Here is a 13,474-nt window from a genome sequence, read left to right on the forward strand (position 1 = left end):
TTAAATGAGTGGTATATTTGAACCCAAAGTATGACTGCAAGGGTATAGATAACCCAATAGTATAACGAGGGGTATTCTTAGACCATTTTCAAAAATAGAGAGGTATATTCGGCCCTTTGCCCTTTTTTTTTTATATATGTGGATGTGTGTAATCATTTACTTAATCATTTTATGTTCCAATAATGCCTACTTTTTGTATTTAATGTAACTCATATTATATTGAAAACCTCAAGCGCGACAAAGATCATGATTTACCATTGCATGGAGTTGGAGAGAGCTTAGAACTATTAGTTTAGGTGATCTGCTTCATCTCATATTAACACCTAATTGAATCTTCATGGCCTTCTCAAGTACAAGTCGACGCATCTGATATCTACATAGGACATGATCAAACTATCTCAAATAAAAGTTCCAAGTCAATATTACATACCCCGGGGCGAATTTAGTGCATTAGTTACTAGTTCTCGTGAACCCAACAACTTTTGTCTAGATCCGGTATTTATATTGAAAAATTTATTAAATATATAAGAATATTTAGCTTGGAACACAGTCCGTTAATCCATTATTGTATATTAACTTAAGATTTTTGTAGGAACCCATAAACTTAAATTTTTGGATCCACCTCTACGTACCCGTACAGGAGGTAAGAAAGCTCACAGGGATAACTGAGAAGAAAATGTCGAAGATAACTTATATCATTTGGCTACAAGAACAGAATTTACATAGAAAACGCGAAACATAGACATGTACGACATAATGACAGTTACATAGTACTAATACTTATTAAAACTCCCAAAAAACCCTACAACTACAAGGATATTTGGTTCTCAAACAAAAAGTACGACGGCGACGACAGCAACAAAAGAAAATACAGATCTAAAAACAATGTAGAAGCCTAAGAGGCCCTAATGCCCCATTTCAAAACATATTGTACGAGGTCACTTATCTCATCTTCGTTAATACATCCATCTGTTGAAGTATTAGGTGTATAGACAGTGGAATGTACAATTGGATGCCAGCTAAGCTAAGTTAGTGGAAGGTTTAGTTTGTCAAGTAGGTGTGTTAGTTGCTAACTTGTTTGTATATATACACGGTTAGTATATAGTGTTTGTAACAAAAAATAACAGAAAATGAAGAAACGTTCTTCTCCATTAGCGTGTAACCGATTCTCCTTCATTCTCAGCTTAGCAGCTCAGATTAGATCTAGGATTTCATCATAGTATCAGAGCTTGTATTTATGAATCACGCTTCGTTATCAATTATCTTGATCTAAGCTGGCTCAGTGTTTGTATTTTGATAAATTCTTCGATATCTTCGAAGTTAGGGCTAATTCGAACAATTAGCAGTTTCTTCTCCGTTTTTTTTGCTTCTTCATCTGAGCTCGAGTGCCTCATTAACAATGGCGGTCGAGAATGAAGAAATTGACACAAGCATAGGAGCTGCTGGCGGTAGCTCAACTTGAATTGATTAACATCATCCCCTGTTTCTTTAGCCATGTGATACTCCACGTAGTTCTCTGATTTCAGTCAAATTAACTAGACCTGAAAACTATACAATGTGGAGTAGTGCAATGCGTGTTAGTTTACTAGGAAAAAGTAAGCTAGGGTTTATGGGTGGTAGATATCCTAAGGAGAAATTCGATGCGTCTCTTCATGAATTGTGGAAAAAATGCAATGCAATAGTTCTCTCTTAGATTATGAACTTAGTAAGTGCTGAATTATTGAGTGGTATGGTGTATGCCTCGAGTGCTCACAAGGTTTGGATGGATCTCAAGGAGAAATTTGATAAAGTGAATGGTTCTCATGTGTTATATCTTCATAAGCAGATTGCTACATTAACCCAAAGGATATCATCTGTGTCTACTTCTTCAAGCTGAAAGAATTCTGGGCAGAATTCGATGCTCTTATGCCCTGCCCTAGGTGTGGTTGTGATGAATCAAAAAAATATGTTGAACATTTCCAGTATCAAAGGTTACTACAGTTCTTATGGGGATAAATGAATCCTATTCTCAGTCAAGCAATCAGATTTTGAACATGTTGTATATTCCTTCCATTAACAAAGCCTATGCTATGATCATATCTTAGGAAAGCAGAAGATCTATGTGCCATTCATCACAGGTCTCTGAAGTTACTTAAGGCATTGCCTTGTTTAGTAGAAAAACCACAGGAATACCAAATAACAATACTAGTATGTTCAGTGGTAAAGGGTACAATAATGCCACAGGAAATTATACTCATACTCGAGGACTCAACAACAATTATCCTAGTGGATATAGTTATACTGGAGGAAGCAATTACAGGTCCAAGAAGAATACTATGTACTGTGACTACTGCAACTTTAAAGGGCATACTAGGGAGACATGTTATAAACTAAATGGATATCCTCTAGACTTTATGACCAAGAAAAACAACTGCTACAAGGAACAATCAAACTTTTATAGCTAATTTTGCAGGTACCTCACAAGTTCAACAAGGTGCAATGCCTGGACAGGGGACTCATAATGTGATGCTCAATATTCCACACTTTATTCAAGAACAGTACCGTCAGATAATTCAGCTACTGGGAAAAGAAAGTGAGGGGAACAACTCAACTATAACTACACCATTGCCAGCAGGTATGACATCTTGTGTAGTGACTCCAGAAGTGTTGGCTAAGTGGATAGTGGATTCAGGTGCCTCGAGTTATATGGTACACAGTCTTAGCTTATTAGTTAATCCTAAGAGGTTGAATAATGGTAAGAATGGTACAGTTCAACTTCCTACAGGAAATGCTGCTTCCTTAAGTCACATAGGATCAACTTATATTAACCAGGGCCAAACAATTAGTAATGTACTTCATATACTTGACTTCAACTACAATCTTTTATATGTCTCAAAGCTAACAAAGGAGATGAGATGGGCAGTGATGTTCTTTCCTGAATTTTGCATTTTTCAGGAACTCTCCAGTGGACAGGTGAAGGGGATTGGTAGAGAAGATGATGGTCTTTATATTTTCTATTCTGCAGGGGTCAATACAACTGACATTCAAGCTGTAGTTCCCAGACCAATTCCTAGGCTATCAACTCAAAAGAACTTACCTACTGTTAATATGATCACTAAGAATAGAATAAAGGATGTTGCCTTATGGCATAAGAGGTTCGGACATGTGCTTACAAAGACCTTGAAAACCATGGTTTGATTTCAGAATCACAATTACAAGAATTCTGATGACACTTGCATTATATGCACTTTGCAAGACAAACCAGGCTACCCTTTCCTTTAAGTACTACTGATGTTTGCTTTCATACATTACATGGTGATGTATGGGGACCCTATAAAGTTTCTACTTATGATGGAAAGAAGTATTTTTTAACTCTTGTAGATGACTATTCTCGATATACTTGAATATTTCTGCTGCCTACCAAATCAGAAGTGATTGTTGTCCTTAGATCTTTTATTTATATGATTCAGAATATCTATTCAGCATATGTGAAAGTTTTTCGATCAGATAATGGCAGTGAATTTCTCAACTCTCAAGTAGCTAAGTTGCTAGAGACTAAAGGCATAATTCACCAGAGTTCTTGCATATATATACTCCACAACAGAATGAAGTAGCTGAGAGAAGGCACATGTATATTTTGGAAGTGGCTAGATCACTGAGGTTTCAAGCTTTTGTACCTCTCAAATTCTAGGGTGGGTGTGTCACCAATGTTGTGTATATTATAAATAGGCTACCTTCAACAACCCTTCAAGGTAAGTCTCTTTTTGAAGCTTTAATTGGTCATGTTTCTCCTTTGGACAATATGAGAGTGTTTGGATGTCTAGGATATGTAACTGATGTGAGAAGATCAGATAAGTTTGCTCCTAGAGCTGTTCCAGCTGTATTTCTAGGCTATTCTATGACACAAAAGGGCTACAAAATGTATAATCTTCTCTCAAAAGGCTTTACTGTCAGTAGAGATGTGATTTTCAAAGAAGATATCTTCCTTTTCAAATATGCCTCTAGTACTATCTCCTCTATGTTTCCTTGCTAGATCTCAATAATCCTATTATTTTCTCTGAGAACAAGTTACCTCCATATCATGTTGCACCTAATGTTGCATCACCAGATGATGCACCTCCTCACAATCACTCAGAGAGTGACACCTTTGCACTCTATGAGGATGATGTAGAGTCTTATGTTGATCCTCTTGCTCATTCAGTAGTCATCCCTGCTGAGCCAATATTTTCTATATTGGCTATTGCTGAACTTGTTGCTAGTAGAAGATCTAGCAGGGACAGCCGACCACCAATTTGGTTGAAGGACTATGTTACTCACAACCCAGGAGGAATCTCCATGTAGACTTCCTAAAGTAATTCTCTATGTATAAAAGTATTATGGACATTCATCTGATAGATGTACCACTGCTTGGCAGCAGCAATTGCCAGAACAGATCTTACTGTGACCATTTTGGTCACAGGAGAGAATGTTTCAGTGTAATCAACACCCTCCATGTAGACTTGTTGCTAGTTGAGTTCCAATGGCAAAAATGCAAACCCATCTCTTTAAAAGTTAATCTGAATTCTTGCTTGCTAAGTTTCCCATCTCCATTCTTATCATATTTCTTGAGTATACCCTTCACTTGCTCTTCACTCAGTGTAAGGCTTACACCTGTACGAATGACCCAAGACATGTTTTCCTTCTTTTTTTGTATACTGTTTCTTTTTGTTCCTATGGTCAATTATTGGTGAATAATTGTTCAACAAGGGGCGCTTCCTATATATAACGGCCAGCTTAGAGTTCATGATGAGTCATTTTCTGTTCTGCGAATATTGTTTTATTTGGAAAAAGATTAAGAATTTGTTCCTTCTTCAACTGTTTCCTTAATTATCTTTAAGGACATTCTTATTAGCGTTGTACTTTTGAAATTATGAGTTTAGTATAATACTCTCTCCGTTTTAATTTATGTGAACTTATTTGACTGGACACGAAATTTAAGAAAAGAGAAAAGAGTCACCCCGTTTCAATTTAGGCCTAAAATCATAAAAGTCTTTATCTTAATCCTACAAAATTGAAAGATCACCTAAATCTCGGCAGAAGATCATCTTAAGATCAGATAAAATGCTTTCATAATAAACTTATCTAAAAAAATATCAACACAATCAAATATATTTGTACACCTTCACTTTAATTAGCGATAAAAAGATTCTGGACCTGCCAGCCCGCTGGTTTAGGTTGCGGTTGGATCAAAAGAATATGCTGATTAATTTGGGCACGGAAATTTGTGAACATCTTATAAATAAATGACTTATTTTACGACTGACAGTATAAATGATTTTTTTTACATATGTAGATATTTCTAAAGTTTTATTGAAAGATAAGGTTAATTATATTTTTTCATGTGTGTAGAACAACATCTAGAACGATCATATATCACTAGTCATAAAGAAGAGCAAATAATTAATCTGAAAGAAATTAAAATGTGGAAGATAGCTTATATCATGATTTGGCTACTAGAACAAAAGTTACATAGAAAACATGGAACATGTAGACATTTACATAGTAGTGTAAGATTTTTCTACGTTTATTGGTGGCCCAATAAGTTTAAGGCCCATAATTAGTATTTAATTAATGAGCAAATCTCATCCGTCCGATCAGTTATTTGATGGACGTACCGGATTAAGTGAGAACCTTTATAAATTGGTCATCTCCCCACCCATTAGGGTTACCGTATTTTATTTTTCTTTCTTCCATCACTAAAGTCGGCGGTAACAAAAGTTAGGGTAAGGGGTGAGAAACCAATTTGAATTAACGCTTCCGCTTCACGATGATGGCTTACGATTCAGGTATGTTTTCTGTACGATTTTGTGTAAGATTATCATGTTTAAGATCCTGATATGCAATTAAAGTTTATGCTCACATGTGGTATCACGAGCCTGGATATTTGAACTGATAATCTTCGTAAAAAAAAGACTATATCTTTATGTTGATGCGTACTGTTCTAATTGAATTTGTAATAATCTCGTTTCTGATTCCAGTTCTTTAATTTTAGGATATCTAATAAAGTATGAAATTTCTTTTATGAACTGCTAGTAATAAATTATGTAAAATTTTCTATTTGAACGAAGAAAGGTCGGACGCTGTGATGAATTTTTCCCTGTGATGAATTTTGCTTAAGATTCACCAATAAAGTGTTACTACAGTTAACGAAATCTAATGAAGTTTTATATTGGGAATGAATATTTGTGGAATTAAATTCCTCTACAATCCCACCCAAATGTATCTATTTCTTTAAAGCAGTAACCTTCAATGTTTGATTCTTTATGTATTAGGTATCCATTTAAAGTTTGCCTCATATATTTATGTTGTCTAAATTTCTCCTTTTGAATGCTTAAGGATATTATGTTCCAACGTTCTAAGCCATTATGAAAAATTCTTTTTTATGAAAGATTTAAAAATTAGATCAGTTACTGTTAACTTTAGGCTATGAAGTAATTTGTTTGGGTTTATTTAATAATTTATTTTGGGCTATTAGTTGATAAAGCTATTTATTATTTATTTTATGTATGTGATTAATGTGTATATAGTTTGTTAGTCACCAAAGTGACCAAACTAGATTGTTTAAAGTAATCACATGCATAAAATCTTATGATCTCTATTTTGTGTGTGCACTTATGTTATAGTTTATCCATAAAATTAATAAAATGCCTATAATTAAAAATTAGTGGATAAATTAATTTTCACTATTGCTAGAACTTAAGGATTTTACCGAAAGGTGAATAATTATTCTATGAATAGTGAATATGATGAGGTAAATTAATATTCTTAGTCAAATATATATTGTCTGTCCAAAGATGGCATATATATTTGGTTAAAAATATTTAATTACCTATTAAAGAATAAATGACATTTAAATTATGATAGTGTGTCGTAGTATTTACCCAAAGGAGAATTGTGATATTCTTTAACTATTTTGTTGAATCCATATTGATTTGTGAGCATGTATTATCTATTTTGCAGCTATTCCTTTTCATTCGCATGCTTCGTCTGTTACTGTGTTCAACGGATTGAACTTCTCTGAATGGCGTGAGCAAGTCCAGTTCCCCTTAGGTGTGATGGATCTTGACTTAGCTTTGCTGAATGATAAGCCCGCTGCCATTACTGATTCGAGCAGTGCGGATGAGAAGTCTTTCCATAAAGCATGGGAACGCTCTAATAGGCTAAGCCTTATGTTTATGCGAATGAATATTGCCAACAACATTAAAATTACTATTCCAAAAACAGAAAGTGCCAGAAAATACCTGAAGTTTGTGAAAGAACATTTTCGTTCTGCAGATAAGTCTCTCGCTGGTACACTAATGATTGAACTCACGACCATAAAGTTTGACGGGTCGCGTAGTATGCAAAACCATATCACCGAGATGACTAACATTGCAGCAAGACTTCAGACCTTGGGGATGAAAGTGGATGATTCCTTCTTGGTTCAGTTTATTCTGAACTCGTTGCCTTCTGAGTATGGACCATTTCAAATTAACTATAACACAATTAAGGATAAGTGTAATGTTAGTGAATTATCCAGTATGCTTATTCGGGAGGATCCAAGACTTAAGAAACAAGGGAGTCATTCAATCAATATCACGACCCAGAATTTCCCACCGACGAGACCGTAATAGCACCTAACATTTCACTTGCTAGGCAAGCCAACGTTAGAGAATCTTTAAACCAATTCCTTATTTTCATTCAGTAAATAACAATAATTAACTAAGATGAAATATAATAAGTGCGTAATATTATAAAACTTTATTAATTACTACCACCCGGATCTGGAGTCACAATTCACGAGCATTCTAGAATTTACTACAAGTAATAGTCTGAAAGAATACAACTGTTTGAATGAAAGAAAACAGTAGGACATAAAAGATAGACGAGGACTTCAAGGTCTGTGAATGCCGACAGATCTACCTTGAGTCTCCGGACAGCGGACCAATAGAAAAATCTCGATAAACCTGAGCCGGTACTAAATTCTGCATAGAAAGTGCAGAGTGCAGCATCAGTACAACCGACCCCATGTACTGGTAAGTGTCGAGCCTAACCTCGGCGAAGTAGTGACGAGGCTAGGACAAGACACCCACATATAACCTGAACAGTATAATCATGCTAGTGGCAACAACAGTAAATAAAGAAATAACGCAGAAATAATGGGAAAGGGACATACAGTGGGGGAATACAATATAAAGAGTGAGAATAATAAAAAGACAGAATTAAACCGAAAATCCTTAAACAAATTGAGCAAATAAAACTGCACGGCATCACCTTTCGTGATTTTACTCTCAGCCTCACCAAATAAATAAATAGAACGACATGACATCACCCTTCGTGCTTTTACTCTCAACCTCGCCAAATAAATAAATAGAACGGTACGGCATCACCCTTCGTGCCTTTACTCTCAACCTCGCCAAATAAATAAATAGAACGACACGACATCACTCTTCGTGCATTAAACATCTCATAATATACACGACATCACCCTTCGTGCTTTATACTCTTCCTCACAATATAAATAATGCATGCACGGCATCACCCTTTGTGCTTTACACTCCTCCTCACAAATCACAGAATCAATAACAACTGATAGATAGGAGCATCACAAAGAAATCGGTATTTTACCCATAATCAATAGCACAATATAATCTCAACCTTGAATTAATATTTGAAAGTTACCAAATCTCAGTGAAACTAGATATAAATCACCCAACATTTCAAATAACCCGCTAAGCATGGATAGTAGAATTTAAGGCTACAAAATAGACAAGAATAGAATCTCACTCGCATGCTATGACTCGAAAACGACGCATAGATGCTCGTCACTTCACCTATACATCGTATTTAACAACCAAACATGTAGCAAATAAACATATAATACCTATTCCGTCAAGCTAAAGTTAGACACGACACTTACCTCGATCCGAAGGCCACTTAATTCTCAATCATAGCTTTTCCTTTGGAATTCACCTCCAAACCACTCGTATCTATTCAAAAATGACTCAGTAATATCAAATATTGCTAAAGGAATTAACTATATTATATAAATTAAATTTTCCAAATTATCCTTCAAAAAGTCAAAAATTGACCCTGGGCCTGCTTGGTCAAAACCCGAGGTTTAGACCAAAATTCATTTACCTATTCATCCCCGAGCCCGAAAATGTAATTGGTTTTGGGGAAGAAATGACTTTTGAAAAATCGCCTCACACCGTTTGGTTTTTGAGAAAAATAATTTTTTTTGGCTAAATCCCCTATTTGATTCTGTTTTATGCATTGGGCGACAGTGTTCATCGCGATCGCGTGAACGCTGTCGTGTTCGCAAAGAGCAGCCTCCTAAGGACTTACGCGATCGCGGGAGGCTTTATGTGTTTGCGAAGGCTTAGCCCACCTTACCTTCGCGTTCGTGTGAAATGGCTCGCGTTCGCATAAAGCTTCCACAGGTCCCCTGCCCAGCATAGCTAGAGCTACGCGTTCGCGTTCGACCTGTCGCGTTCGCGTAGAGCAACTCCCCCCAATGCTCCGTATTTGCGACCATGGTCTCGCGTTCGCGTAGAGTAAATCCTCCCCCTGCCCAGTTTCCCCTTTCGCGATCGCGGGAGTGACTAGGCGATCTCGAAGCACAGTATTGCAGACATCAGATACAACAAAAATACCAGATTTTTCTAAGTTCAAAACACCCCGTGGCCTATCCGAAACTCACCCGAGCCCTCGGGGTTCTAAACCAAACATGTACACAAGTCTAAAAACATCATACGAACTTGCTCGCGCGATGAAATCGCCAAAATAACACCTAGAACTACGAATTTAGCACCCAATCAAATATAATTCTCAAGAACACTTTAAAATTTTTATTTTTTCAACCTAAGATCCGAATTACGTCAAATCAACTTCTTTTCTCACCAAATTTTACAGACAACTCTTAAATATCATAGCGATCCTATACCAGGCTCCGGAACCAGAATACGGACCCGGCACTAACAATGCCAAACATCAATCAAATTTTAAAACAATTAATTTGTAGACTTTTAATTTTCATCAAAATTTCATAACTTGAGCTAGGGACCTCCAAATTCAATTCCGGGCATACGCCCAGATCCCATAATTCGATACGGACCCACCGGGATCATCAAAATACGGATCCGTGCCCGTTTACCAAAAATATTGACCGCAGTCAACTAAAATTAATTTTTAAGGCATAAATTCTTATTTTCATTAATTTTCAACATGAAAGCTTTCCGGAAATATGCTCGGACTATGCATGCAAATCGAGGAGGATAAAAAATGAGATTTTTAAGTCTTAAGAGCGCAAATTCGAGTTCTAAAACATAAGATGACCTTTTGGGTCATCACATTCTCCGCTTCTAAAACAATCGTTCGTCCTCGAACGGACATAGAAAAGTACCTGGGCTGGTAAAAACGTGGGGATATCTACTCCACATATCGGACTTGGACTCCCAAGTAGCTGCCTCAATAGGCTGACCTCTCCACTGCACTCGAACTGAAGTGTAACTTTTTGATCTCAACTGGAGAACTTGCTGGGCTAGAATTGCCACCGTCTCCTCCTCGTAAGTCAAATCCTTGTCCAACTGGACAGAGTTGAAATCTAACACATGGGACGGATCACCATGATACATTCGAAGCATGGACACATGGAATATCCGGTGAACAACTGCTAAACTAGGTGGCAATGCAAGCCTGTAAGCCACCTCTCCCACTCTCTCTAGAATCTCAAAAGGTTTGATATACCTAGGGCTCAACTTGCCCTTCTTTCCGAACCTCATTACAACCTTCATGAGTGATACCCGAAGTAACACTCTCTCCGACCATGAATGCAACATCACGAACTCTACGGTCAGCATAACTCTTCTGCCTGGACTGAGCTGTGCAAAGTCGATCCTGAATGATCTTGACCTTATCCAAGGCATCCTGTACTAAGTCTGTGCCCAACAACCGAGCCTCTCCCGGCTCGAACCACCCAACTGGCGACCGACACCGCCTACCATATAATGCCTCATAGGGAGCCATCTGAATACTTGACTGGTAGTTATTATTGTAGGCAAACTCTGCAAGGGGGAAGAACTGATCCCAAGAACCTCCAAAGTCTATGACACAAGCGCGGAGCATATCCTCTAAGATCTGAATAGTACGCTTGGACTGCCCGTCCATCTGATAATGGCATGTTGTGCTCAACTCAACCCGCGTACCCAAATCACGTTGTACTGCCCTCCAAAAGTGCGAGGTAAGTTGCGTACCTCGATCAGAAATGATAGACACGGGCACACCGTGAAGACGGATGATGTACCAAATATAAATCTTTGCTAACCGCTCCGAGGAATAGGTAACTGCCACAGGAATGAAGTGCGCTAACTTAGTCAGCCTATCCACAATAACCCACACGTCATCGAACTTCCTCTGAGTCTGTGGGAGTCCAAGAACAAAGTCCATAGTGATACGCTCCCACTTCCACTCAGGAATCTCCATCTGCGGAAGCAAACCACCGGGTCTCTGATGTTCATATTTCACTTGCTGACAATTCAAGCACCGAGCCACGTAAGCAACTATATCTTTCTTCATCCTCCTCCACCAATAATATTGCCGCAAGTACTGATACATCTTGGCGGCACCAGGATGAATAGAATACGGGGAACTGTGGGCCTCCTCAAGAAACAACTCACGAAGTCCATCCATATTAGGCACACAAATATGGCCCTGCATCCTCAAAACTCCGTCATCTCCAATAGTGACCTGCTTGGCACCACCGTGCCGCACTGTGTCTCTAAGGACAAGTAAATGAGGATCGTCATCCTGCTGATCTCTGATGCGCTCAAACAAAGAAGATCGAGCAACTGTACAAGCTAGAACATGGCTGGGCTCAGAAACATACAACCTCACGAACTGGTTGGCCAATGCCTTAACATCTAATGCAAGCGGTCTCTCACCAATTGAAATATATGCAAGGCTACCCATACTAGCTGATTTTCTACTCAAAGCATCGGCAACCACATTGGCCTTCCCGGGATGATACAATATGGTGATATCATAGTCTTTCAATAGCTCCAACTACCTTCTCTGCCTCAAATTGAGTTCCTTCTGCTTGAACAAATACTGCAAGCTCCGATGATTAGTGAATACCTCACATGGAATGCCGTAAAGATAGTGCCTCCAAATCTTCAACGCGTGAACAATGGCTGCCAGCTCTAGATCATGAACAGGGTAATTCTTCTCGTGAACCTTCAGTTGCCGCGAAGTATATGCAATAACCTTGCTACCCTACATCAATACCGCACCCAGATCAATACGGGATGCGTCACAATATACTGTATAAGATCCTGAACCTGTGGGTAACACCAATACCGATGCCATAGTCAAAACAGTCTTGAGCTTTTGAAAGCTTGCTTCACACTCGTCTGATCACCTGAACGGGGCACCCTTCCGGGTCAATCTGGTCAACAGGGCTGCTATGGATGAAAACCTCTCTACAAATCGACGGTAATAGCCCGACAAACCCAGGAAACTACGGATCTCGGTAGCTGATGTGGGTCTAGGCCAGTTCTGAACTGCCTCAATCTTCTTAGGATCCACCTGAATACCCTCTGCTGATACAACATGACCCAAGAAAGCAACTGAACTCAACCAAAACTCGCAGTTTGAAAACTTAGCATATAAGTGGCTGTCTTTCAGAGTTTAAAGAACGATCTGAAGGTGCTGCTCATGCTCCTCTCGACTGTGGGAGTAGATCAAGATATCATCAATAAACACAACCACAAAGGAATCCAAGTAGGGTTTGAATACCCGGTTCATCAAATCCATGAATGTTGCTGGGGCATTTGTCAGCCCAAATGACATCACTAGAAACTCATAATGCCCATACCGAGTCCGAAAATCTGTCTTAGGAACATCGAATGCCCTAATCCTCAACTGATGGTAGCCAGATCTCAAATCAATCTTTGAAAACACCTTGGCACCCTGAAACTGATCAAATAAATCATCAATCCTTGGCAATGGATACTTGTTCTTGATGGTGACCTTGTTCAACTGCCGATAATCTATACACATCCTCATCGATCCATCTTTCTTCTTCACAAACAACACAGGTGCACCCCAGGGCTACACACTAGGTCTAATGAAGCCCTTATCAAGCAAATCTTGCAACTGCTCCTTCAATTCTTTCAACTCTGGTGGGGCCATGCGGTATGGCGGAATGGAAATAGGCTGAGTGCCCGGAGCCAAATCAATGCAGAAATCAATATCCCTGTCGGGTGGCATCCCCGGCAGGTCTACAGGAAACACCTCTGGAAACTCATGAACAACCGGCACTGAATCCATGGAAGGAACCTCCGCACTAGAATCGCGGACATAATCCAAATAAGCTAGACACCCCTTCTCGACCATATGCCGAGCCTTCACATAAGAGATAACCCTGCTGGAAGAATGGCCAAGATTCCCTCTTCACTTTAATCGAGGCAACCCCTAC

The 13,474-nt window shown here is 38.6% G+C and overlaps 2 protein-coding genes across 2 annotated transcripts; both read left to right on the forward strand.

Moving 5' to 3' along the window:
* The first annotated feature begins 1,399 nt into the window (after nucleotides 1-1,399).
* LOC104120443 (uncharacterized) lies at nucleotides 1,400-4,458 on the forward strand. The gene is made up of 8 exons (XM_070201698.1): nucleotides 1,400-1,448; nucleotides 1,826-1,970; nucleotides 2,085-2,299; nucleotides 2,453-3,171; nucleotides 3,450-3,515; nucleotides 3,671-3,859; nucleotides 3,985-4,287; nucleotides 4,375-4,458. The coding sequence occupies exons 1-8, from the start codon at nucleotides 1,400-1,402 to the stop codon at nucleotides 4,456-4,458; spliced, it is 1,770 nt and encodes a 589-aa protein (XP_070057799.1).
* Nucleotides 4,459-5,788: 1,330 nt separating this feature from the next.
* On the forward strand, nucleotides 5,789-7,628 carry LOC104120444 (uncharacterized). The gene is made up of 2 exons (XM_009632204.4): nucleotides 5,789-5,804; nucleotides 6,979-7,628. Exons 1-2 carry the CDS (start codon nucleotides 5,789-5,791, stop codon nucleotides 7,626-7,628), a joined length of 666 nt encoding a protein of 221 aa, XP_009630499.4.
* Nucleotides 7,629-13,474: the final 5,846 nt, after the last annotated feature.

Source organism: Nicotiana tomentosiformis, chromosome 4, assembly GCF_000390325.3.
Source record: "Nicotiana tomentosiformis chromosome 4, ASM39032v3, whole genome shotgun sequence".
In the NCBI taxonomy this organism is placed as follows: Eukaryota; Viridiplantae; Streptophyta; class Magnoliopsida; order Solanales; family Solanaceae; genus Nicotiana; species Nicotiana tomentosiformis.

Bases quoted from the DNA above. Each gene is read 5' to 3' on its own strand.
- LOC104120443 (XM_070201698.1), top strand. From the start codon at position 1,400: ATGGCGGTCGAGAATGAAGAAATTGACACAAGCATAGGAGCTGCTGGC. The intron at 2,300-2,452 runs GTCCAAGAAGAA...CTAATTTTGCAG, and splicing joins ACTGGAGGAAGCAATTACAG to GTACCTCACAAGTTCAACAA. The intron at 3,860-3,984 runs GTATTTCTAGGC...ATATGCCTCTAG, and splicing joins CTCCTAGAGCTGTTCCAGCT to TACTATCTCCTCTATGTTTC.